Raw genomic sequence first — 26,800 nt, 5'->3', positions numbered from 1 at the left:
TAGAAGTAGAAGCAATTGGGCATTTTAGGCTGTTATTAGGAACTACTTTTTATTTGGATTTAAAAGACACTTTTGCTGTACCGTCATTTAGACGGAATTTAGTTTCTGTTTCTTCGTTGGACAAATTTGGATATTATTGTTCATTCGAAATCAATTTAATTTGTCTTTAAATTCAAATGTTATTGGAACTGGTTATTTAAATACCTATGACAACCTTTATTTGCTATAAACAGTTGCATCCTATAATGAAACCTTGCATGTGGAATCACGTGGTATTAAACACAAATTAAATAAGGAAAATTTAGCATCATTATGGCATAGGCGCTTGGGTCATATCTCAAAAGTTAGAGTTGAACGCCTTGTGTCTGATGGTATTTTAGAGTCCCTTAACTTCACAGACTTTGATGTCTGTGTCGATTGCATTAAAGGAAAACAAACCAAAACCAAGAGATTGGGTGCAACAGATCTTCAGACGTCTTAGAATTAATTCATACAGATATTTGTGGACCATTCCCTACAGCATCCTGGAATGGTCAACAATATTTCATAACATTCATAGACAATTACTCACGTTATGGGTACCCATATCTCATTCATGAGAAATCTCAATCTTTGGACGTGTTCAAAACTTATAAAGCTGAAGTTGAGAATCAACTCAACAAAAGGATTAAAAACGTCAGATCTGATCGTGATGGTGAGTACTACAGTAGATATGATGGCTCAAGTGAACAATGTCCAGGACCATTTGTAAAATTCCTAGAGGAATGCAGTATTGTCCCACAGTACACCATGTCAGGATCACCTAGTATGAATGGTGTAGCTGAAAGACGAAATAGAACTCTTAAAGATATAGTAAGGAGCATGATTGCTCATTCTACCTTACCTGAGTCCCTCTGGGGAGAAGCATTAAAGACACAGCTTACATTCTGAACAGAGTACCCAATAAAGCAGTTGCAAAAACACCTTATGAGCTTTGAACATGTAAAAAGCCTGGTTTAAAGCACTTTCACATTTGGGGATGTCCAGCTGAGGCAAGGCCTTATAGGTCACATGAAAAGAAATTAGACTCCAAAACAGTAAGCAGCTACTTTATTGGTTATTTTGAATGATCTAGGGGCTATAAATTTTATGATCCCATAAAAAGGAATATTTTTGAGACAGGAATTGCAACATTTTTTGAGGATGTTGAGTTTGGGGGGAGAAATAAGGTTAGAGACATTGCTTTTGAGGAGGAATTGAATTTTAACTCAATTCCTACTGTCACTTTTGACGATATTCAAGTTCTTATACTTATCATTGATCAAGAAGTGAATCCAAAACCTCTACAAGACAATGTTGAACGACTCCCCATTCAAAATGAGGTAATTGTTCCAGAAGAACAAACTCAACAACCTCAAGAACAAGTGCCATTAATGAGGTCCACAAGAGAAAAGAGAAATACTATTCTAGATGATTATATTGTATTTCTCCAAGAATATAAGGATGATAATGGAATGATGGAAGATGATCCAATCAACTTTCATCAAGCTATGAAAAGATCTAATTCTCAAAAATGCATTGATGTCGTGAAAAATGAGATAAATCTATGCAAGACAATAAAGTTTGGGAACTTGTCCCATTACCTGAAGCTGCAAAACCAATTGGTTGTAAATGGATATTTAAAACCAAGAGGGATGCAAATGGTAATGTGGAGAGGTATAAGGCGCGTCTTGTAGCTAAAGGATATACTCAGAAAGAAGGTATTGATTTTACAGAGACTTTCTCTTCAGTTTCATCGAAAGACTCCTTCAAGATAATCATGGCCCTTGTTGCTCATTTTGATCTTAAGTTACATCAGATGGACGTTAAGACTGCATTTCTTAATGGCGACATTGAAGAAACGATTTATATGGTGCAACCAGAAAATTTTGAGTCGAAAGAATCAAATAATATGGTTTGCAAATTGACAAAATTCATCTATGGACTCAAACAAGCTTCTCGTCAATGGTACCACAAGTTTCATCAAATAATTGTTTCGTTTGGTTTTGAGATGAATATTGTTGATGATTGTGTGTATCACAAATTCAATGGGAGTAAGTACATATTTCTGGTTCTATATGTTGATGACATTTTACTTGCCACTAATGATATAGGCTTATTACACGAAACCAAGAGGTTTTTATCTAAGCATTTTGAGATGAAAGATCTTGGGGACACCTCTTTTGTTTTAGGAATTCAGATACATCGAGATCGATCTCAAGGTATTCTTGGATTATCACAAAAGAGCTATATCGATAAAGTACTTAAAAGGTTTGGCATGCAAAGTTGTAGACCAGGTGACACCCCTGTCGCTAAAGGAGACAAATTTAGTCTTACTCAATGCCCTAAAAGTAACCTTGAAATTCAGGAAATGCAAAAGATTCCCTATGCATCAGTTGTTAGGAGTTTAATGTATGCTCAAGTATGTACGCGTCTGGACATTGCGTACATTGTTGGGATGCTAGGCAGATATTTAAGCAACCTTGGTATAGACCATTGGATAGCAGCCAAAAGGGTTGTAAGATATCTTCAGAGAACAAAAGTTTATATGCTTACTTATAAGAGATCAGATCTTTTGGAGGTCGTAGGGTATTCTGATTCTGATTTTGCTGGATGCCAAGATAGTAGGAAATCTACATCAGGCTATATTTACCTGTTAGCCGGAGGAGCTATATCTTGGAAAAATGTCAAACAAACACTTGTAGCTTCATCCACTATGGCAACAAAGTTTGTAGCATGCTATGAGGCATCAAACCATGGAATATGGTTGCGGAACTTTGTCACAGGGCTGTGCATTTTAGAGAATGTAGAAAGACCACTCAAATTATTTTGTGACAATAAGTCAGCAATGCTGTATTCTAATAGCAACAGGAGTTCATCTAAGTCAAAGCATATTGACATAAAGTTCCTAGTTGTAAAAGAAAGAGTGCAAAATGGTCAAATATCCATAGAGCACATTGGGACAAACTCCATGATAGCGGATCTGCTCACAAAAGGTTTACCACCTAAGGTCTTTCATGGGCACACTACTCATATGGATGTTATATTGTTTGAGGATATCATGATTTAGTGGGAGTTTATATTTCAGACATTTATGTATTTGGTTATTTTCTGATCAGAAATGAAGTATTCAGTTTATTCACTCTGTTTATTATTTTGAAATTGACCTCACTTAAGTTTAAAGAGGACCAGTTGGAAATAGACATGTTTAGATCATATTGCATGTAATTTCCATGCTACACATCCATACTTGATCTATGTCATTTGGCTGTGTTAATATACGTGATCATGGATGGATTTAGTTACGATATATGTAACGAAAGTCGCCTTGGTTCTATGTTAACATAATTAATGGACGAGATTGTCCGGAATACCTTTTGGATATGATAGTAAAATTTTGAGCTCATAAGGTTATATAATGACATATAATTATAAAGTAACCAGTATATATGTGGTCCAAGTGGGAGATTGTTAGAAAATTTGGACATCACATATATAATAAGGATAATTACATGTTATTACTTACTATCATGATAGGTTAGCCCAAATTAAAAGTGAACTAATTTGGTTAGAATTTTATTGGGCTTTTAATTATTAAATAAAATATAGGTCAAATATGTGTAGATACTCTTCTAATCAAATTCCAATTAATGATGGGTTAATTAGAATGTGATTAGAACTAATATGCTAAGGTTATAAATATTAAGGTTATGGTCCCCAAATTATACACAAGATATCTTTTCTAATATCCCATCATTAGGAAAGAGAGAGTAAATATTCTCTGAATTTCTTGTGTGCTAATTTGGAAGATCAAATCCCCAAGATCCAGAAAGTTTCAAGGAATCTATAGATTCAGGTACGCTTCCGCATCTAGTTTTGTTCTTGATTTATTCTTGATGATTTGACATGACAAATCCTGATTTATTAAGTTTTATTATAGATTTATATAAATCTAACAATTTCCACACACATACGTATGTGATAAGGTTTCTAATATATCTTTAATATTTAATATATTTATGTCTTTTATAATAAATAATATATTTTCTAGTTTTTAAAATTATAAATTTGTTGAGTTTTAGAATTTGGATTACGTACAAGCATTGAGGGTTAAATTTGTTAAATTTTTAGAATTAGGACAAAATTAATAGAATGTAAAATAATGTTAAAAGTTAAATTTATTATTATATTTATAAAAAACTACCATGTCAGCATTTCATATAGTAACCAAATATATTTAACTGTAAAGTGACTAAAAGCTGATAAATTAATTAATAAGAGTGACTAAAATTAACAATTTATTTAATAAAAGTGACTAAAATAAGAAAATAGTTTACCCTTGAAAAGAGGGTATTATGGAAGACGAGGAGGCGCATAGGTTGGGTGTACCAAATTAAGCATTGGACCATGGAAAAGTCTATAAATGCTCGCTAACTGAACCAATATCCGACAACTCGGTACACTTTTGTCGGGTGTGGCTAGGGAACGGGACTATCCAAAAATTGTATTCATTATTTGTGCTCATTGCTGAAACAAATTTAGCAATTGGAATATATGTTCTGTTAAGGCAGTGACATCAATATATATTTGTTGCCAAAAATAATATATGGACCGCCAGCAACATTTGAGAACTTTCTTGCTGTCGTCATCTTCCTGTACTTAATTAATATCATATCACTATATGGAGGGCAGTTATTTAAGATGATACCATCTTTTTTGTCTTGCAATGCCAATACAGATCATAAAAGGGTGGACGTCAATAATACCATCTTTTTCGTTTTTGTTTTAATTAGTAATGATGGTTGCCATGTTCCTAATAATGTTGTGTTCTAGCAAATTCACCTTGTTATCATTTCGAGGCAAATATTTTTTCTTTTACCTCTCATTCTGTTATGTTATATAAGTCAAATAAAAAGAATTCAACCCATATAATTAATTTTATTTAGGAAGATAATAAAATATATTAGTTTGATAATGAATTAAAATGCACGTCGTTGTGCTAATATATAAAACTAAACAATGAAGGAGCTTTATATATATATATATATATATATATATATATATATATATATAAAAGTAGTATTATTAGTCATGATCAGTGTAAAATTTGTCCAATGTTACTGACCCAAATGTCCGTACTCGAAGTCATGATGTATAATGTGTATTGAAAGATATGAATATTTTGAGCAGATGAGATAGTTACAAACATCACGTTAACATCATGCCAATACATAATTAATATATTGGCCGCCGGATATAAAGCCAGAGATAATGACTTGTCAAATGGAGATTAATACTAATTGTTTATAGTATCGATATAAAAATGATGTATGTATTTTGTTGACCACGGAGTCGGAAAAACCCAAAAAGCTTGGCAGCCTTTTGCGCCCCACTCTCTCCTTAAAAATATCTGCTATAATTCTGAATTTCATGAAATTATTTTGATTAATTAAAATTTAGTATCAAATTAATGTGTTTACCACACTAACTTAAAAGATTTGACATTTGAAAGTAAAAAAAAAAAAAAACAACTAATTAGAGTTATTTTTTGTTTTATTATCCTTGCATCACAGTTATATCTAAACATAAACAGCAAAAATATTTTAAAAAGCTGCAGCTTTAAATAAGATACTTGGGATTAGAAGATTCAAATCATTACTAAAACATGGCATAGTTTGTCAAAATCTTCTGGATGTTTTCGAATTACACGACCACCCAAGTCTTAAAAGTAAACAGAAAGGAGTGGGTTCTCTTCATCATAGTAAGACTTTCTTCTTTTTTTTTGAAACTTTGAACTTTGAACATTTCTTCACGGCCCTATCATCTGGCGATTGATTATCATATTCCTTTTAGTTATTTCGTGTCCTCCTGTCCCGTTTCAATTCCTTATTATTTTGTCAACCCTTCTTGCAGCGCACGCCCTTTGTGCCTCTCTATTTTCTTTTGTTTCTTTGCTTCACCTTATGTTTTTGTCTAGAAAATCTCATGGTATTCAGGGATGGATGCGGGGAACAGTAATCAATCAGGTTGGCTAAGGATTGTTTATGTGGTGTTTGCTTTTTGTTCTGCTCTCTTTCTCGGCGCTCTTAAAGGTTCTTTCTCTTCTTTCTTTGTGTTTTCTTTTACCTTCTCTTTATGTTCTTGGCGAAAAATTATTTTTGTGTTTCTATGGCGAAAAATTATTTTTGTGTTTCTATGGACCATAATAGGGATATGTTTTTCCAGGTTTACTTGTTGGACCTATTGCAGCTTTGATACTGATAATAGGAAATTTGGGGGTCATCTTGGGATTGTTACCAGCACATATTGCCTGGACTGTATACACAGTTGTAAAGTAAACCATCCAAACCAAACCAACAACTTTTCTATCTTTCTATCCATAGATTTGAACTGTTGGAAACTCTGGGTATTGAATTTTGAGTTTCTCGACTTTTTATAACAAAAGATTTGTAATTTTTGCAGGACTAATAGATTTGATGCACCTCTTAAAGTAGCTCTATTAATTGCTTTGCCTGCTTTATTTGGTATATGGTTGGGTTTAAGCATAGCTGGAACTGTTATTGTTAGTGTTTGTTATGGTTTCTTCACTCCCTGGGTTTCATCTTTTGAAGCCTTCAGACTTGACGACGAGTCCGACAGATTCTTTCATTGTGTCGTGGTAATTTTTAGCTCTCTTTTCTTGTCTGAAATTTTCTGTTTTTCTGTTCTCATAGCACAGTGTTTGATTCTGGTTAATGCTTTTTACCTATCAGGATGGAACATGGGACACTATCAAAGGAAGTTGCACTGTGGTCAGAGATTTTTCAGATTTATGTTTCCATTCATATCCACTCTACTTGAAGGAACTACGTGAATCCCCTGTCTCGAATGAGGTCCGAACTCTGCGGTAATGTTTCTTATACTGATAAGAACGGATTTAAATTGCAGTCGAGTCGTGTTTTTCGCGGTTAACGACCATAGCTGTGCTATGCAGGTTGATTCATGTGCCAGGACTCATCGTTGTTGGATTGTTGGGACTAATTGTGCATATTCCCATTTACACTATAATCGCCATAGTTAAGAGTCCATACATGTTATTTAGGGGATGGTTTCGACTGACGCATGATCTAATTAGCAGAGAAGGTCCATTCCTTGAAACAGCATGCATCCCCGTTGCTGGTTTGACAATCCTCTTGTGGCCAATCGTTGTGATAGGGAGCATAATAATGGCTATTTTCTCCAGCATCTTCATCGGATTGTATGGATCGGTCATCGTATACCAGGTCGGTTAATGCTTCGAAAACGTCTCTTGCTCGACATTTTAGCAGATTTAAAGGAACTATTTGGGGGTTGCTTGCATTTTGCAGGAAAGATCATTCAAGAGAGGGGTTGCATATGTGATTGCAATGATAGCTGAATTTGATGAGTACACAAATGATTGGCTTTATCTCAGAGAAGGAACAATCTTTCCAAAGTAATTTACCCTTATCTAATCTTTTTCAACATTTGTCAGGCATGTCAGTGTATGTTTTTCCATTTATAGTTTGAAATCTGAGTAATTATATTCACAGCCAGGCCTTCATATCGAAAGAAAAATGGGTCTGAAATCGAGTATTCAGTAGGAGGACTTGGTGGGAGATTCAGTTCCACAACTGGTGAACCACCTGCAATGCTTATGCCAACCTTAGCTCGTTCAGTATCAGTTAGAGAGGCAATAAAGGAAGTGAAAATGGTTCAGGTTGGTTTCTCTTAATCATTCTTGTGTTGTTTTGTTTTGTTTAATTCTGCATCTGGATGGATAATATCCTTAATTCATGCAACTTGCTTAATGAGACATGTAACCAGTTTGGTTGTGCAGCTTAAAAGGTTCGGTTTCAACTTTCAGCAGCTGTTTGATTTGACTAAAATAAAAAGCCAGCCTGTCTATATGGTTAACCCTTTAACGATTATATTTTATTTCAACATTAACATCTCAAAAAGGATCAAATCTCTTTTATTTTTTTTTTAATAGGAATGTTGACTAAAATATTAATCTTTTAAAAATGTTGATGTGAAAACTCGTGTGGCAGCATTAAACCTGATCATAAATCGGGTTACTCAGTCTACCCAAAAGCTCCCCTAAAAAGTAGGAGGATTTAGACAAAAATATAGGTTTGAAAAATGGGTTGGACAAAAAAATAGGCCTCGAGTAAAATTTTTTCACTTGGGCTCAACCCGAATTTGCAAAAAAAAAAACTACTACTTTTTGTTGCTGTTTTTGGTGTTGTTTTGCCACTATTTTGGTGTAGTTTCGTTATTATATTACTATTATTTTGTTATTATTTAGATATTGTATAACTCTTGTTTTATTGTTAATTTTGCTACTACTTTAAACGTATTTGCTTACTAAGTTTCACCTATCTTAGTGTTATTTAAGTATAAATAATTGTTTAAATTTATTTTTAATTTGTTGGGAAACATTTATTTTAATATTTTAATGTATTTTATGTATTATAGTTTTTAAAATATATATATAAATAATAATATAAAATTAATACTGACGTGTCAGGCTCGAGTTTTTAACATTTTATCTAGGTCGAGCTTGAGCAAAATTTTAGGTTTATTTTTTGAGTCTGGCATAGCTTGAGCCTAAAATTCTATTGAGACTTGATCCAGCCCATGAGCATATTTAGGCCCACATGAATTTCATGCTGACATAGCACCATTTATCTTATATTTCATTTTAATAAATAATTTTAAAATTATAAAAATATTTTAAAAAATTCAAAATTCAAGAAAATATATAAGTTGATAAAAATTAGCATGCGTGTATAGTTTTACATGTAGTATTAACTAATTTCACTTGCTTCGAAATACGGATAATGTCGCTAAAGAGTTAATAAGGAAAAAAATTGATTTTTAATGATTACCGGTAATCAGTCCTTGTCATTTATCTCTAATTATATAATTGATATGTGACAGGTATGGACGAATGTGATGAAATCATGTGAAATAAGGGGCAAGGAACTATTGGAAGCTAAAGTAATAACCTCATTAGATCTCTGTGAATGGTTGAAAGCAAAGGGTAGTAATGAAGGAGCCATTATCGGTGTTGGCCTACCATGTTATAGTTTCTTGCAGACTCTCCTGGTTTCTATCAGATCCGGGTCTAATGGTTTGTTAATGCTTGATAATGTCGAAATAAACAGTCTGAATCGACCAAAAGACAAGCTGCTGGATTGGTTCTTTAACCCAATAATGGTGCTGAAAGAACAAATCAGGGTTATAAAACTGGGAGATGGTGAAGTTAAGCTGTTGGAGAAGTTGGTTCTTTTTGGCACCAACTTAGAACGTATGGATGCTTGGGACAATGGTAGTATAGTTCCTCGAGATTCTCTCAGAGCTGCCCAAATTGAAGGCATAAGTAGAAGGTTTGACTCTTATTACACTTAATCAAGAGTTTGGTTTTAAATAAGAAAATTCATTATTCAAGTATAAAAAAAAATTAGGTTTAAATAAGGAATCTGAAAAAATTTTCGAATCGTAATATTGACTTGCCATTAATTTATACTTAATTGGTTTTTTTGTACTAAAAGTTTACTTATGATTGTGAAATGACAGAATGATTGGAATAGCGAGGAGTATATCAAAATTACCAACTTATAGAAGAAAATTTCGTCAAGTAGTGAAGGAGTTGATTACACATACTTCAGACAAACAAGACATTACTAGATGTGGTTCTATGAAATCAACCTCAAGCTATGAACAAGTTTAAAACCATATATATATATATATATATAGCTTTACAAGTAATGCATGTGTATAATTTAAACTGAATTTTCTTCATTTGATAATCTTAGTTAAGACATTTCTCATCAAGCTTTATTTTTTTTTTCTTTTGGAAATGATCTCACATTAAATTTTAATTAAACAAATATGATTTTGGTAATGGATGTGTTAAAAGATGCTTTTGTAACATTATTTATAAAAATATTTTGCTATTTTTAAAAGGAAAATAATTAATTAAAAATAAATTTTTGTGTACAAACAAACATTAAAGAATGTTCTTTAAAATAATAATTTGGGGTAATTTCTGCTGTACTTAAAATTTGAAAAATTAAGAATGATGAGAAATAGAGGAAGAGGGGGAATCTGGGAAAGTCAACAAATTTAAACAGAGATGGGACCCAACAAAGCAGCGAAATGGAGAGAGTGTCGGGGAAAGGGCACCAGATCCAAGAGGAATGGTTAGCGCGTATTAAATCACTCACTTTCCATTCAGTTTTTAACCCCATCGATGAAACTGAAACTAACAAAACAACCCACGCATTTCCATGTTTCTCATAATTGATCGCCGCTATTTCCTTCCCTCCCTATCTTTTATCCTTTTATAAAATGGATTGACTATTATTATTATCTACAAATAAATTAAATTACTTTTCCAATTGTTATTCTAACCTATTTTTTTAATTTAATTAATAATGAATAAAATAACTTTTTGAAAGTAGGTATAAAATAATTATTCTTTATAGAAATATTAATCTTCACACTAATTTCATATAAATGGCCATTTATGTAGCTCTAAAAACAGTAAACATTTTCTACCAAAATTTCCTTTCCTCCCTTAACTATTGATTGTAACCATTAATTATTACACTTATTATATCTAAAATTTTATTACACTTAACATATATATACTATTATTTACTTTTCCTTAAAAATTAAATTAAATTGGTATACTCATTAACAGGATTATTAATTTAGTTTTAAAATTATCAAAAGAAAATCGTATTATTTTTATAAAATAATAAATAGTAATCTTGAACATATTTTTATTTTTATATTTTTATATAAAATTTTGAATTTAAACACAAATCATCAACATTTACATTATCTTGATCTTGTGATTTCAATTGAACCAACATTTAATTTTTATATATAATTTTTTTATAAATTTTACACACAACATTATCAATATTTACATTATCACTCCAATTAATAACTTGATTAAACAACTATAAAGTGAAAACATTAGTGTTGTAAAATCTATATATATCAAAAGACACTAATCTTTTTATTCAGTATTTACATTATTTTTTATGTTTAAATTAGCATAATATATTTAAATATGAAGCTATTTCATAAATATCAAAAGGAAAAAATAACTTTAGATTTTTTTAAAAGGACTTTTCTGTTAATATTAGTAAATTTTATTTAATTAAATTAGATTAAAGCAAAAAAACAAATGACTACAAGCTGACGAAAAAAAAGCGGTGGTCGTACCTTAGAAAGCAGAAGTAGCAGACATTAGCAGATTCAGGAGAAACAGAAACGAATTTTAGGGCTAAAAATTTCCTAAAACTAGCAAGAATATAGGGGAATTTGGTTGTTTAATAACTGTTTTTTTTTTTTTTCTGAGGTTCTTCCCCCAGCTGAAATTCAATTTCTTTTCGTGGAAAGAAGCTTTCTCAGTTCTCTCTCCGTGTAAAATAATAACAGACCAATTAAGAGCTTATCTCTTCTTCTTTCTTCTCCGTTATTAATCATTGTCTCATTCTGTACATAAAATAGAAACCCTAAAATTTTGTAAAATTTTAAATCAGTAGTACCTATGAGATATCGCCTGGTTGCTCTTTTGGTTTTCTTCTAAAAATGTGTTCCTTGTTTTTTCTTTTCCTATTTCTGGCTTGATTTTGGCGTTTTTCTTTCATGGATTTAATCGAACCCACTGGTAACGTCCTTTCAACGGTTCGTCCTTGACGATATCGTAGTTATACCTGAAAACAGTAAACAAAAAAGGGGAAAAAAAATCTTTTTCAGTTTGAAAATTGAAATTGCCGTTTGGTTGCTAAGAAAGTAGTAACAGCAGAAAAGAAAGTCTAGGTTTTTAAGAAATGTGCATGAAAATACTTTTCCGCGAACTGTTCTTTAACTTTTTTCTCAGCAGCAGCAAAGAATTCTTCAAGTTCAGCTTCGGTTGGCATCTTCTCCGCCGTTGATCTACTGCAAGAGTTCGCCTCTGATTGCCGCGACGTTGAATCCAGTTCTTCTGGTTCAGCTCGGAACTCACTCGACGGTGTCGTTTCTCTCCTGCTAAAGTTCACCGATGAGACAGAGAAGAGCGAAATAATATGAGAGAAGAATGTATATGAAGGATAGATAAATTCAAGCGGAGAAAAGAAAATTTAAAATTTTAACCAACCGGCTGCTTTTGAAATTCGAATTCAAGAGACGTGACTTACAGTAACTTACAGTAACTTAAATAGTACTATTAAAATAAAAGGAATTAATAAATTTGTACATTTTATTATTATATTGTAAGGGATAAATATACAGACCTTTCTCTGAAGTTTAAATGAGTGGATGTTTCAACTTCCATGCTTTCATCCTGCAAAATTTTTCAAAATTCTCAGAATTTAATACAAGTAATTATAGCTAATATAACCGAAATTCCAACAATCCGTTGAGATAAAGTTTTAAAATTAAAGAGAAAAGAATACCTCCAGATCTGGCAATTGGATAATCCTTTTCTCGCTTGATCCGATATTGCTTGAACAGCACGACACGTCATCATCATGATCCAAGTTAGGGCTCAAACATCGATTTTCATTGAGCCGATGATGATCCACCAAAATTCTCCGGCTTCGTAACTGAATATACGACGTCGTTGAGGCCCTTGAAGACGTTGCTTTGAATTCAGCATCTCCGTCGCCATTTAATCTTCTGCGTTTCTTCTGAACTGTTCCTGTGGCCGCCGCCATGGCTCGTGATCGAAGTCCGATGTCAGAGAGCTCCATAACTGCGATTTCTCCAATTTTTCTACACTTTCTCCTCATAACTAAAAAGGAAATAAAAAAAACTCTTGATCTGTCTTTTTAGAGAGAGAGCGCGAGAGAAATAATTCGTATTTGTTGGTTGTGAGCGTTCGTTTTCTGGTTTTTGGTAGTTTCTGGTGAAATGATGATGGTGATGATGAGAGAATGGGTGGATTCTTTGAACGGTGAGGATTTGTTTTGCGATTTTAAAGGGGGATGGTTGGGGGTGACCGGTGGTCCATTTAACAGCGACGGGGAATCGGTAACGGGGTAGTTTGACGGCGCCGTAACGCGGATCTGGGAAATGTAAGCGAATGCGCCGAATTCAAACTAATTAGATAATGCCACGTAGATTAACACCCACGTGGGTGGTAAGGACTTCCAATAACAGGACGGTAATGTTTGGGTAGTCCGTTTGGGTTTTGTGGGATTTAAGTGCTACTTTTTTCGTATAAATTATAGGTTTTTTTACCCTGATCTCTATCATTACCACAAACTTCTTTTTACGAATAAAATTTTCCATACAGTTGAGTGTTATCAAGTCAATTACATTAATTCAAGGATGAAATTAGAAAAGTAGCAAGCATTCAATTAATGGAAGTTTTAAAAGATTCAATAAAATCTTAAGATTAAGATTAATTACATTTGGTGGATTAAAATAATTTAATTAGAAATGGATGGTACCATCATTTCAACTAATACCATCAAATCGAAAATGAATTTGAAAAATCAATTCAACTGATTAATTATTTAACTTAATTTTTATAATTTATAAAAAGAATGTTCACATTTTTAGTTTGCAGTTTATTTATTAATTTTAGAATTTTTTTGAAAGTTTTTATTTTGACATAGTTGAACAAGCAGTTTAACTAAAAATAAATTAGTTTGATAAGTTTAATCATCTATTTGATTCTTAAAACATTAATTAATTGTATATTTTAAATATTTTATAATAAATTATTCGTTTATAAAAGTTATCCACTTCTCTAAATTAATCACCCACTTTAAATTTCAACCCTTAAATAAATTATCACCATTATTTAAAACTAAATTATGGAACTCTAGGTAAAAAGTAATTAACAATTATATAAAAGAATTACATAAAATAAATAAATAACACTTTAACTAAGATGGTAAAGTTTATTAAATTTGGTTATGTGTATAATTTTCTAGATGTTATATAAAAGATAAAAAGATAATATTTTATTATTTTATTATTTTGTAAAATAATTAAATATTAACTAATTTTTAATTAAATTAGGATTCAATTTATAGATGACACTAACTTAATTAATTAATCACATAATATATAATATAAATAGCATAAATAATCACCCTCTTTAAATTTTAATGATTAACTAAATAATCACTATTATTTAGATAACTTTTCATTTTAAAAAAGTAACCCTTAACTAAGTTATCTTATTATCAATAAAAAATCTAGCTCTTTTTATTTCTTAAAATTACTCAATTATTTTATATATCAATATTTTTAAAACACAAATTTAATTTATATATTTATCTCTCGTGATGGTCTAATGGTCAAGGATGTTCACCACCCCAGGTGTAATCTGAGTTCAAGTCGCGCTAGTCGCATTTGTTGTTCGGACTTTGCCTTGTTATTGTAATTCACCAAAAAAAAAAAAACTTTAATCAAGTTAGTACTGTAGTGAACCGATCTCCAACTTGATTGAATAGAATAAAATTATTTTCACTAAAAAAATTAATTATTTTCTTTACCATATTCAGTAAGTTCATTTATAATTGCATGGATATGAGAAGTAAAAAAATATTTTTCCATCCAAAGACAAAAATTGAGATTTAGATGCTTTTGGTTTTTATATTTTTGCGTTTAAAAGTGGACATTATTAAAATACCCTTATTTATAAAAAAAAATTAGCTGATTGAGTCTTACCTCGATTAGCATCGAATTGTTCCTAATGCAGAAGGACATGAGCTCGAGTGTATTGAAGTGCATTATCCTCCTATTTAAAGGTTGAGGAGAGGCTACGGGTAGTTTTAGACATTGTATAAAAAAAAGCAGATATAATAAGAACCTATAATAAGATTAATGTTAAAAAATTAGATTAATTAATGTTTTATATATCATTATGTTAAATTATTTAAACATTTCACTTATCATTATATTAAATTATTTATTATTATATTTGATTTTTGAAATATTTTAAATAATTAATTTTACAAATAATGTATATTAATTACATAAAAGGTATTTAAAATTTATTTTCCATGTATTATTATATTAATTTAATTTTTAACTTTTTAACAATGTCATTATAAGTTCTGATCATATCTACTCTTTTGACCCAATTCCTAAAATTACCCATAGCTCCTCCCTAACTCATTAATAGACTAATAATGCGCTTCAGCACACCAAACTCACATTCTCCTGTATTGGCAATAAGACTCATGCCAATTGAGCTAAGACTCAATCGACAATTTTTTATTATTATTTTCAATTACATTTAAAAGAATATGTTTTATTACCTATTACTATATTTAAGTGCTCTACTGAGTTGGAGCAACCCTTACCTAGGTCCCCAACTCGGTCATGAATTCACCAAAAGAAACTCTTTTAATAAGCAATAAACATATCTATTACTATATTTAAGGGTTATACTGAGTTGGTATGACCTTCAATTGGGTCACCAACTCATTAATGAATTTACTTTTTCATATAAAATCTATAAAAATACTTGTGCATAATGGGGTTTGAACCTAAAATATTGTGATATTTAATCTTCTAATGTTATGTTTCAACTAAAATCATTTATTATTATATCATTTTTAAATTTATTACATATAGCAACTATTTTGCTATAATGTATGATTGAATTGACATTGCATAAATTGTTTGATTGTGATTATGAGAATGCATGTAGAGAAATTAATATAGTAAAGACCTTCGGCTGAACATTTGGAATAGACTTGGATATTTGTACCATGACATTGGGTGGTATATGAGTCAGTGTAAGACATGTCTAGGACATGAATCGGACACATTATGAAAGCTAATGTAAGACATGTCTGGGACATGCATCGGCATTGAGACTAGAGCTAGTGTAAGACATGTCTGGGACATGCATCGGCCTCGGGATATACAAGCTAGTGTAAAACCTGTTTGGGACATGGCGTCAGCTTGTTGTGTGTCAATGTAAGACCTATTTGGGACATGGCATCAACATCGATAAATGAGAGCCAGTTTAAGACCTGGTCTGGGACATGGCATCGGTCTCGATATATGAAAGTCAGTGTAAGACCTGTCTGGGACACTGTATCGACTTTAATGTACTAGCCAGTATAAGACCATGTCTAGGACATGGCGTTGACATCTTATCCCACGTTTGGGTACTCATGTAATATTCCAAATAGTTCAACGGAAGATTCCTCAATATATCGAAATGAGAGAAGTTATGACCATGTTGTGAGTGGTACAGGTACCTACTTGAAATGTATGAGATGTAGGCTCAATATATGCTATATGAATTGCATTGGATGGTGATGAGTAAGTTGTACTTATGTCTATTTATTGTATTCATGGACAAGCTATGAAATGTTATGAGCATATTGTTGTATGATAAATAGTTGATGTTTATTTTCATGCAACTTACTAAGTTTTATGCTTACCCCTTTTCCTTTCCATTTTCTTATAGTGCCGCCAAAGTAGCTCGTGAATCATTGCCTACATCAGAGAAGTCAGTCACACTATCATTTGAAACACTTGGTATAGTTAGTTCTTTTATTTTGATTATGGCATGTATAGGATCTTTTAATTTTGTTTTAATTTTGTTTTAGTGTTACAGTGTTTTGGTGCCAAATGTGTTGGCTTACTTTAGTATTTGACTCATTTTGTAAAAGGCCATGAAAATGGCCAATATTGAAAGTTATTTTATGAATACAAAAAAAAAGGTCTTTCATGAATGAGAAATTGTTGACATGGTTGACCAAGTGAATTTAAATGTTGGATAGCAAAATGCATGAATTGGTTGCTTAAACATATGTGAAATGTGTAGAGATCTTAGTCATGGTTGCTCGATTGAGAAATCATGTCATGCTAGACTTTGGTATGATGGTTGGTATTATATTTTGTTTCAGGGTGGCAAAGGCTTGGTAGATAGCCTTATATCGTACAGGTAGACACACGGGCGTGTGTCTAGACCGTGTGTGACGCACGGTTAGCCCTATGGGCATGTTGTTCGACCGTGTGTCCCCTGCACCTCGAATTTGCAAGTCAGTATGCATGGTAGTAAACACACGGGCAGAGGCACGACCGTGTGGAGGATACGGTCTCTAGCCACAGGCGTGTGCCTTGGTCGTGTGCCCCTAATTTTTTGTTGACGTCAGAAATAGAATGTCAAGGTTTTTAAACACGAGCTAAGACACGGGCGTGTCATGGCTGTGTAAGGAACACAGGTCATTGACACGGGCGTGTGTCAGGCTGTGTGAAAACCCTTGTAGGTTCGAATTTAGAATTTAATTCACACGAGCGTGTCCCCTTATGCTTAGGACATGTGAACCACACAGGCCTTCGGCACGGCCAGGTCAACAGGGCTACACGGGCGTGTTGCCCTTCTACACGGGCGTGTGCCCTGTTCTAAGTGACATTTTCCAAAGTTTTCATAAGCGATCGAATTAATCCTAGACCGTTTCCAAAGTATGATTTGGGCCTTGTAGGCCCATATTAGGAATCAACAAACTATGAAAGGAAAGTTTTAATTTGACCTAGTTTTTACATTTCAGAAAAGATTGAATGCATGCGTTTAAGTCAGGTAATACCTCGTGCCCAGCTCCTGTCTCGGACTCAGGTAATGGGTGTTACAACCAATAAGCAACATTTGCTTCTACTTTGCTTTGCATGCAAAAACTATAGCAGGATAATCATACAAATTATATTGATGTAATCAATTAATTTGTTCTCTTAACTAATGTGTTCGAAAAAAAATTTACAAGTTTACTAATGAATATAATACACTTAGGGCATTAGATCCAACATTGCTAGATTGGAGAGAATTATTACTAAATTAATTACATGAAATTAATTATTAATCTAGTGGAGTCACAATTAGTAGTGCAGATTCCAAATTAAGATAGTAATAAAACTAATTAGATTAAACTAAACCTAGGTTAAACTATCGAAACTTCATATTCCTAGTTTCAACGATAAGAGCTATTTAGCCTAAAATCGATTGAATCACTAATTACACCGATAACTACCTTTAACTGAGTTGTTTACCACTCTTAATTAGGAATACTCTTTCGGTCTCATCTTCGCTAAAAGTTACTACCTAAGATAGTCTTTCGATCTCACCTAGGCATACGAATACCATTTCGATCTCACCGCTTAACAGAAGTCTACTAAAGACTTACCCAACAAGATACCCTTTCGGTCTCACTTATCTAAATGTTCTACTAGGGTCTCTTAATATATTAAGTTCTTTAGAAAACCTGGATAAATACACAATTTTAGGTAATTATTTGATTAATTAATTAATCAATTAATCAATCTATTCATGCGAGATATATATAAAAGCGCAAGTTTATTCTAATATTTACACAAACATTCAATTAACAAAATTAATGAAAGAGATATAAATAAAACAATAAGGAATAGAATGTTTATTGATGAATCAATTCAACAGCATGAATCCGAAACATTCTTTATTCGTAAACGTCTCAACTTCGAAATAGAAATCTTCCGAGTAAAGAAAAAATAAAAGAAAAAACCCTAATTTACTAAAAGCTAAACTAAAATTTGTGTAAAAAAAGTTTGTAAAAAGTCCCCTAATCTATTGTTTTGAGCTGATATATATAGTAGTTGTGTAGTATAACCTAATTAGGTCAATTATAGGCTGATTAATAAGTTAAATATGATTGTACAGACAAAAACACACTCGCATTATTTTTAGGCCTCGTTGAACAAGTGTCGTGACAAGTTATAGCTGGTGTCGCTACATTGCACGTCGAATGCTCCCCTTCTTTGTTTAAAGTTGGATGTCGTGACATTAAATGGTGGTTGACGCGGCATTGGTGGCAGTATGTTTCCCCTCTAAGTTCGAAGTTCGTTGTTGTGACATCTCTTTTGAATGTTATGATATTTAGGGCAATCCACTGACTCATCAGCCTAAAATGTTGCGTTACACACTCAATCAACTTGTTAGTTCTTCTTTAGGCCTATATCGGCCTAAAAGATCATAATATAACACTAAAAGCTCAACTCTATTCAATCTAAATTAAAACTAAATAATTCTTGAAATAAACATAAAAAATATAAAATTACTTGAATAAAAGCTTCTTAAGTAATGAAAATGGTTTAATTTGTCACACTAAATCATGGTAGATCAAATTTCCCCACACTTAAGTCTTTGCTTATCCTCAAGAAAATAAGCACACAACATGTAATAAAGACATCCCTTAGATTATTTTACTATTAGGAAACATGGTTAACAAATATTAAAGTTGTGTCAGTTCTATCTCACATGCAACTTAATTTTGATAAATTGATAACTTGAAAGTTTATAAAGCTAAAGAACTAACAAACTTGGAAGTAATCCAAATGACCAAATATTCAATCATATTACCATCAATCTAAGCTATATATATATATATATAGTAGATACAAGCATGAGAATAAACGAACAATCACTAAATTTATTTATTAGTAATTCCAAAAAACTTTGCATAGAAAATACGTAAGTCACATAGGTCTTTTAGGCTTGTAACGTTCTAATGCACATAACATTGTTCCCTTTCTCCCCAAATTTTAGATTTCAGGCTCACCTCCTTATTTCTCCTTCTTTCACCTTCCTCGTCTTTCCAAGTATAACATATGAAGACACAACACAATATTCATGAATATAATAGCTTAGCAAGTTTTAGTGCAATATGAATGAAAAATGTTCTAATCATATATGTGATTTTTATTTGATCGCATTCTAATTATTTCCCTATTTTTCACTCATACTACTTTTAATCTGTTCCATGCTCTTATCTCCTCGCTTTGCTTTTAACCCTCATAATACTTTTTTTCACTCAACTAATTTTTCATTTTAAGTATAATCTTGTAAGAGTCCTATACTTACTATATTGTAATGTTACTTACTTTTTCTACTCAATTTTATTTTGAAACCCTTGAGATGTCTCTACTTAAACACTCAATATCTATGACCTAATGTCTATTTCATAATGAAATAAGGAACTAAAGATATGGAAATGTTCATCCTTTAAATTCAAATCTTGGCTCAAGGTTTTCAATATTACAGAAAGGCTCAAATATGGGAACTAGGGATGCATAGCATAAAGGTATGGTCATTTAAATATTGGTTATTCAAACAATGCCTTAGGTCATTCCTAAGCATTCCACAACACACAATTTCTTTCATGCTTTTAATTAAACCAATAATAATAATCAATTCAACCATCATGCATCTACAAATATCTATAAGGCTTATTTATCGTATGGCACACAATCAAACATTTCTAAACATGTTTCTCCAGTTTATTATGCAATTTAATTAAGTAAGCTAATTAATCTACCTTGAAACTAAACAAATTATCTCATATGAATAAAAAATTGCATGCTTGACAAAAATAAACACATTTTTCATTATCCTCAACCAATTATTCACAGTATTAACATAATACAAGCACCATGCAATTCAAACAAAAAATAAATTTTTGGGTATGTATCGTAAAATAAATAACAAAGAAAACACAAAAACTTAATCCTATGTACTCCATCCACATTATAGAGCATACATTATCCTCAATCACAGAAAAGACTACGCGAGAGCCGGAGGAAACCATGAAATCACAGTACCCTAATCTTGCTCTAGTAAATTTCAAGGACGAAATTTCTTTAGAGGGGTAATTGTAATAGACGATTTTCAATGGTGTCAAAAAATAGTTTTGAAACCCCATTTCTATAGCTTAAGTTTGTAAATATTAATATTAATATTTACGAGGTTAGTATTAAAATTTATTAAAGTTTGGCCCCTTAATTTTGTCGAATTGATATACATGGACTAAATTGTAAAGGTTTATCGCTATAGATTTTTTTTAATTGATTAAAGGACCAAATGAGAAATTAACCCATTTGTAAATAGCCAAATGATGATGAATGACTTTAAAACTCACTGACTTTTGTTAAATTATAATTAGACCTTAATTAATTAAAGTTTAAATTAAATAAATATTGATTAAATAAATTAATTTAGGTATAAATAATAAAACAAAAAGTTATCATATTTTATTTTCCTTCTCATACACCGAATGGACACAAAATAAAACCTAAAAGCCATTGTTATAACTTCAAACCATTTGGCCTTTAATTGGTAAGATCAATTTAGTCTTTTTCTTGTAATTTTTTATGTTTTTGAGGTCATGAGAACTCGATTTAACTAGCCCATGTACCAATTTGTAAATCTGTTAAAGTTTTTGAAAGCCGGAATTGATGATTTCTTGATTAAATCAGTGTTAAATTCTTTGATTTTAAGTTTAGATGTAAAAAAAAGACTAATTTGTAAATTGTGAATTTTAGTTTTGTAAAAAATGACTGAAGTGCATTAATTGAACATTTGATGTAAAAATTTTGTAATTATAGATAGTATATATTTTTAGAAGGATGTGATTGAGATCGATTTTGAAACTGAATCTTAAAATTGAAAATTATGGCAATTTCGATTTTAGTGACTAAATTGGATAAAATGAAAAACTTTAGGGACATTCGAAAAATGAAATTGAATTGGTATATGCATATTAGGGAATGTTATTAAATTATTGGTATTCATAAATTGAATCGAATTATTGAATAGATCGGGAATTGAATCAAATTGAAGATAATCAAGGAAAAGGCATAATTGTTAATTAGTCCTTAAAGACTTGTTCATTTGTTGTTTTGCCAGGTAGGTTCATATAGAACTTACTGTTTATTTCATGTTATAATTTAATTGTAATTATTTTGCTTATTAGTTTATGTAAATGTGAATTTGGTGATTTTGGCATCAATTTGACTAAATTGCAAAGGATGAAAAATATGGTATTTATGAATAAGTAAAATGTGCCAAATTGGAAATAGAATGTCTATATGATTGGTATGACATGTATATGTTGTTACAGGATTAAAATGACATGATACAGTAATAATGCCCATGTGAACTTAGAAAATGATTAGTATACGTATGGCATGTCATTATGATCAAATATAGAAACCATGGTTATTTGAGATCCAATATTTATTTCAGATTCTTAGCTTATATGTATCATTGGTTTAATCTGGACTGGTAACCTCGATACGATGTCAGTTTGTATGAGCAATTTCATAAATGTCAGCTCATGTAAGCAACCCTGATAACTATCAGGTTGTGTGAGCACTATAGTCCCATGTATCCAAGTTTGATTTACTAAGGTTCTTCTGGGTGAAATTGTATCCTAATGGAAATGGAATTATTGAAATGGTTAATTATGACTTGGTTTACATATGCCTTCAAATTGATTATGAAGTAGTTGGTATACATTACTAAGTTGAATTGTTATATACATTACTAAGTTGAATTGTTGTATATGATTGTGTAATAAGTACTTGATATGTAAATTGTCTAACCATTGATTGTATAGGACAATTTCTACATGTTACTATAAAGTATGCCAAAGGATGCCAATGTATTTTAAATTCTTAGTTTCTTAAAATATCAAGGTAAGTTAAGTAAATTTAATATGGACTTACTAAGCATTCAATATGCTTACCTCATTGTTTTCCCTTCCCTTGTAGATTTCACCTTGCTGAACATGTCAAATGAATCGTCCAAAGATCAAACCATCCCCGTATTTGAAACAATAGCTTTTTGATTGTTTAAGTCTGATTTTGTGGTATGTACATAGATGTTTTGTATATGTTAACTTTAAATGTTGAACATAGCTTTAAACCTACCTAATGCTTGATTTTGGAAGTGATTAGGTTTAGATGAAATGGTATGTCTTGGTAAATGGTTTAAGTTATCTATGTAGCAATTAAAATGACATAATGGATGTAATTTGATATGTTTCAAGTGATTTAAGATAGATAAATGTTTAGCTTTTTTCAAATGGTTTGGTTTGAATGTCATGGTATTTAATTGATGTATCTAATGGTTGAATAGGTTATATAAGTTGGTATAAGGTTGAATGTGAATATTTGCAATTTGTTTTGGTGTAAGTAGAAAGTGTTTTTGTCACACCTCAAGTCTAATGAACCTGAGATTAAGATGTGTAGTAGTAAAATCATATATTTGGTGAAGTGTAATCCTCCTTTATGTTTCTTTTGGCACAAATGTGTGGGCGTATAGTAACCGCCATGTGAGTAAGTGAAGATTTTATTTTAGATTATTTTATTATTTAAAGAGAAGATTCTATTATGCAAAAAGGTAATTATTGCATGAGCTACCACCAAATATTTATAGTACACCTAGTTTGTCTGAGTATTGTGTTTGTTAGGTTTGTACAATGATCTGGTTGGAAGTCAAATGGGATTGGTCGATCAAGTAATATTCGTTCAGGATCCTCATTTATGTTTTTTCTTGGAATCTGTAGGCCACTAATAAGGAAAAATTATGAATTCAAGTGACACTTGTTAAATTCCTCTAAAGGGGAAGCTAGTTATATATATGTGTGTATAAGGGTTTGTCAAGAAGTTTTATTCTTCTTTCAATATTGTTCTCTGATTCTTTTTCTTTCTTTTAAATGTTATCTTTCTTGATTAGATTGGAAACTAAAAATTTTGGGAATAATCAGAGGATGTTCTATCTCCTGCTAATTCTGACAACTTTGCATGTTAAGAGTAAGGGTCTTTTATGATATATATGTAGCAAGTTATGATTAAGAGGTCTTACATCGGGGCTATCTATAGATGAGATGTTAGCAATTTGTTTGTAAATGGGTTTTAATGGTGAATCCATATGCTTTTAAGCAGTTGATGTTGCAGGTTCGTGAAAGGCATTCAAAATTGAGGATTTTGACCTTCATTAAGGTAACACTCTAATATCAACTCATACAAGTCCGTTTACATATATTGTTTATGATTGATGTTCTTGAAAATAGTGTGTGAATACTTGAGTGATTATTGAAAATATTTATGAAATCTTAGTTTAGTATTTAGGTGAATCTAATAGGTAATGAATTACATATAGGTACATTAGTCTATAAAGCAACTATGTATGTAAGCCTTGCGTGCCTGAGATGTATACTATGATATGCGATTGTGTCTATCAAAACCATTTTTTGGGGAAAAAAACGGGGATCGACTTTTAAAACAAAGTATAGAGTCGCCACCAATCCTTTTGTTTAGGTGTGATTGGGATCACCTAATAAAACATTTTATTCCATTTAAATCAATTTTGGCCTACGTAAATTTGAGAAAACGGGTTCGGGAGCCGGTTACGTATGAGGAAGGATTAGCACCTTCACTACGCCCAAAGTTGGTACTAGATTGATTAAGTATTGTCCTTATGTCTAAGATTTAAAAATATTTTGAAATATAATTCCTTTTAAAACATTCGAATGGCTCAAGTTAGTCTTCAAAATTCTCTTGTTCAAAGGAATACAGCATCACGTCCAGCGCGATAGGACACAATCCTTTATACCTTTGAAACCACGATCAATTCTTGACTTCCAAAAGCTCATACGTTGAAAATTACAACATGATGCCCAATTATTTAGTCCAACGAAAAGTTGAAACCCAGCACAGTAGGACACGATTGCTGTGACACCCCTAACGTGACCCTAGTCGGAGAGTGGTTTCGGGACCACGAAACCGAGTCACAAGAATAATTAAGTGTTATATTCCGTGCTTATTGTATGAGGAATTGGTATGCGTAAATATTTCGTGTCTCGATTTTTATTAATTAGGTGCTAATTTATAAGAAAGGACCCATGTGCTAGGACTTGAAAATGTGATAGGTGTATTTTAAGTGGCCTAATAATGCATAAAGTGAAATAAATGGAGTTGCATGTCAATTATCCCTTTCCTAAGGTGGATGGCTGGCCATGACAAATTATGGGCAAGGGAAAACATGTTCCCAACATGTTTTACTAATGGATGATGTTAGAAATGATAAAATAAGAGTATGAAAAAAAAAAAGAGAAAAAAAAAATGTTCATTCTTCTCCATAGGCTTGGCCAAATGTCCTAAGGAAAGAAAAGAAAATTTGTTCATCCTTTCTCATCTTCTTGGCGAAAATACTAAGGGAAAAGGGGAGGATTTTTGCTTCATGCTTGGGTTGGAAGAGACCTAGAAGGAGATTTGGCTAAGTTTACATCAAGATTAAGGTATGTATGAGGTTGTGTTGGGAGTTTCATGCATGGTTTGGTTGCTAATTTGATGTGCATGTTAGCCATGGCTCAAATCTTTGTTATGCCATGGAAATGGCATTTGGCCAAAGTTGTTATGGTGATAAAGCCATTGCATGCTAAGTGTGAAACTTGATGATGATGCATGCAATGATGGATTGTCTACTCATGAGTAAGATTTTGAGCTTTCTTCTTGTTTTATCATGATTGAAGTTGAAAAGAAGCATGATTGTCATATTCGCCATGATGCATTCTTGAGCATGATTCATGCTTCTTGCATGTTAGTTAAAATTTGTGTTTTGGATGGCTATGGACACCTTGAAATTCGGCCATGCTCATATATGCATATATATGATTGCATATTATGTTTTGGTTATGAACTAAGTGATGAATATATTGGTTTAAAGAAGAAGATGTGGAAGAATGCTTGTGAAATTGCAAGCACAATTCGGCCTAGCACACATGTAGGTGCTTGATGCTATATTATAAGTTTTGGACCACAATGTGCAAAGCATTAATTAGAAAATTGCATGCTGTTTTTGTGAGGTATTAAGTGCAAAATTGACCTCAACATGTACATGAATATTAGGCCTTGGGTAGCCTATTGAAGGCCTTAGCATTTCCTTGATGCTCAAATAAATTGTATTGAATTGCTTGATGTAGTATAAAATGTGCATGACCATTGTGTATTCAAGCTAAAGAGTGGCCATATGACCATTTAAGATCCTTGTCATATTCGGCCATAAGCAAGCACAATGAGGTTTTAATAAATTGAATTTGTTTGAATTAGCTCAAGAGCTAAGAGGGCCACAATTGGACAAGGGGAAGGAAAAGGTGATCGAATAGCCGAAAAAGCCGTTCGACAACATCCGAGGTAAGTCCTCAAGAAGTGACCTTACTTGAATTATGTGAGATGAAATATGGATGTGTATGATTATTGATTATGTGTGTATGAGCATTTGAATTCCACCCGGCTAAGTCCCAAGGCGAATATGCTAATGATTATAATTGTGTTTGAGCCTTAGTAACGAAAATGAAATATGTATGTCCAATGATTATTGATGTATGTGTGCATGAGAAATTGAATGATATCGGGCTAAGCCCAAGACAATTATGCTGGAAATTATATCCGGTTAAGACCAAGGCAAATGTGCTAGTGGCTATATCCGGCTAAGACCAAAGGCATTCGTATGAAGTTATTCTATCCGGCTAAGACCAAGGCATTTGTGCACGTGATTATATCCGGTTATATTCAAGAATCTTGGGCTGGAGGTGAGTGTTGGTTGCTGTAATGAATTCAATTAGTACACTCGGAAAGCCCAAAGGATAAGGTACGTTATATGTGCATTGGAAAGTCGACATGTTTGAGCAACATTCGCTCAATCGACTAATGAATTTCAGTTATTGAATTGATAGATGCTTTGTGAACTTATATAATGATGAAGTATGAAGTAAGAATGTGTATTAATGAAATGATGCATTTGGCTATGTGAATGTATTGCTGTAATTAGAGTTGATTATATTCCTTGAGACTTACTAAGCATAAAAATGCTTACCCCGTTGCTTTGGCCTCCATTTTGGTATAAATTTTTGGTTGAACTTGAGATGGCATGTATAGGACTACCCCTTGTTTGTTAAATATGTTGTAATGTAAGTATGTACGGCCATGC

The 26,800-nt window shown here is 32.0% G+C and overlaps 2 protein-coding genes across 4 annotated transcripts; one reads left to right on the top strand and one right to left on the bottom strand.

Moving 5' to 3' along the window:
* The first annotated feature begins 5,598 nt into the window (after positions 1–5,598).
* LOC108461748 (uncharacterized membrane protein At3g27390) lies at positions 5,599–9,855 on the top strand. Of its 2 annotated transcripts, none has more exons than XM_017761677.2 (10): positions 5,599–5,779; positions 5,996–6,110; positions 6,244–6,352; positions 6,481–6,676; positions 6,771–6,904; positions 6,992–7,280; positions 7,365–7,471; positions 7,573–7,735; positions 8,959–9,407; positions 9,598–9,855. In XM_017761677.2, exons 1-10 carry the CDS (start codon positions 5,711–5,713, stop codon positions 9,749–9,751), a joined length of 1,785 nt encoding a protein of 594 aa, XP_017617166.1. In that variant the 5' UTR covers positions 5,599–5,710; the 3' UTR covers positions 9,752–9,855. The 2 variants fall into 2 exon arrangements, with proteins under 2 accessions (XP_017617166.1, XP_017617167.1); XM_017761678.2 differs by having other exon boundaries at positions 5,656–5,779; positions 6,015–6,110.
* Positions 9,856–11,480: 1,625 nt separating this feature from the next.
* Positions 11,481–13,034, bottom strand: LOC108461743 (cyclin-dependent kinase inhibitor 7-like). Of its 2 annotated transcripts, none has more exons than XM_017761670.2 (4): positions 12,477–13,034; positions 12,315–12,364; positions 11,887–12,066; positions 11,481–11,753 (listed from the first exon to the last, which is right to left on the bottom strand). In XM_017761670.2, the coding sequence occupies exons 1-4, from the start codon at positions 12,810–12,812 to the stop codon at positions 11,684–11,686; spliced, it is 636 nt and encodes a 211-aa protein (XP_017617159.1). In that variant the 5' UTR covers positions 12,813–13,034; the 3' UTR covers positions 11,481–11,683. The 2 variants fall into 2 exon arrangements, with proteins under 2 accessions (XP_017617159.1, XP_017617158.1); XM_017761669.2 differs by having other exon boundaries at positions 11,887–12,069; positions 12,477–13,033.
* Between the last annotated feature and the right edge of the window lie 13,766 nt (positions 13,035–26,800).

The sequence above is a fragment of the Gossypium arboreum genome, chromosome 11, assembly GCF_025698485.1.
Source record: "Gossypium arboreum isolate Shixiya-1 chromosome 11, ASM2569848v2, whole genome shotgun sequence".
Classification (NCBI taxonomy): Eukaryota; Viridiplantae; Streptophyta; class Magnoliopsida; order Malvales; family Malvaceae; genus Gossypium; species Gossypium arboreum.
The sequence above is the reverse complement of the archived record's forward strand: the minus strand, read 5'-3'. Positions and strand labels throughout refer to the sequence as shown.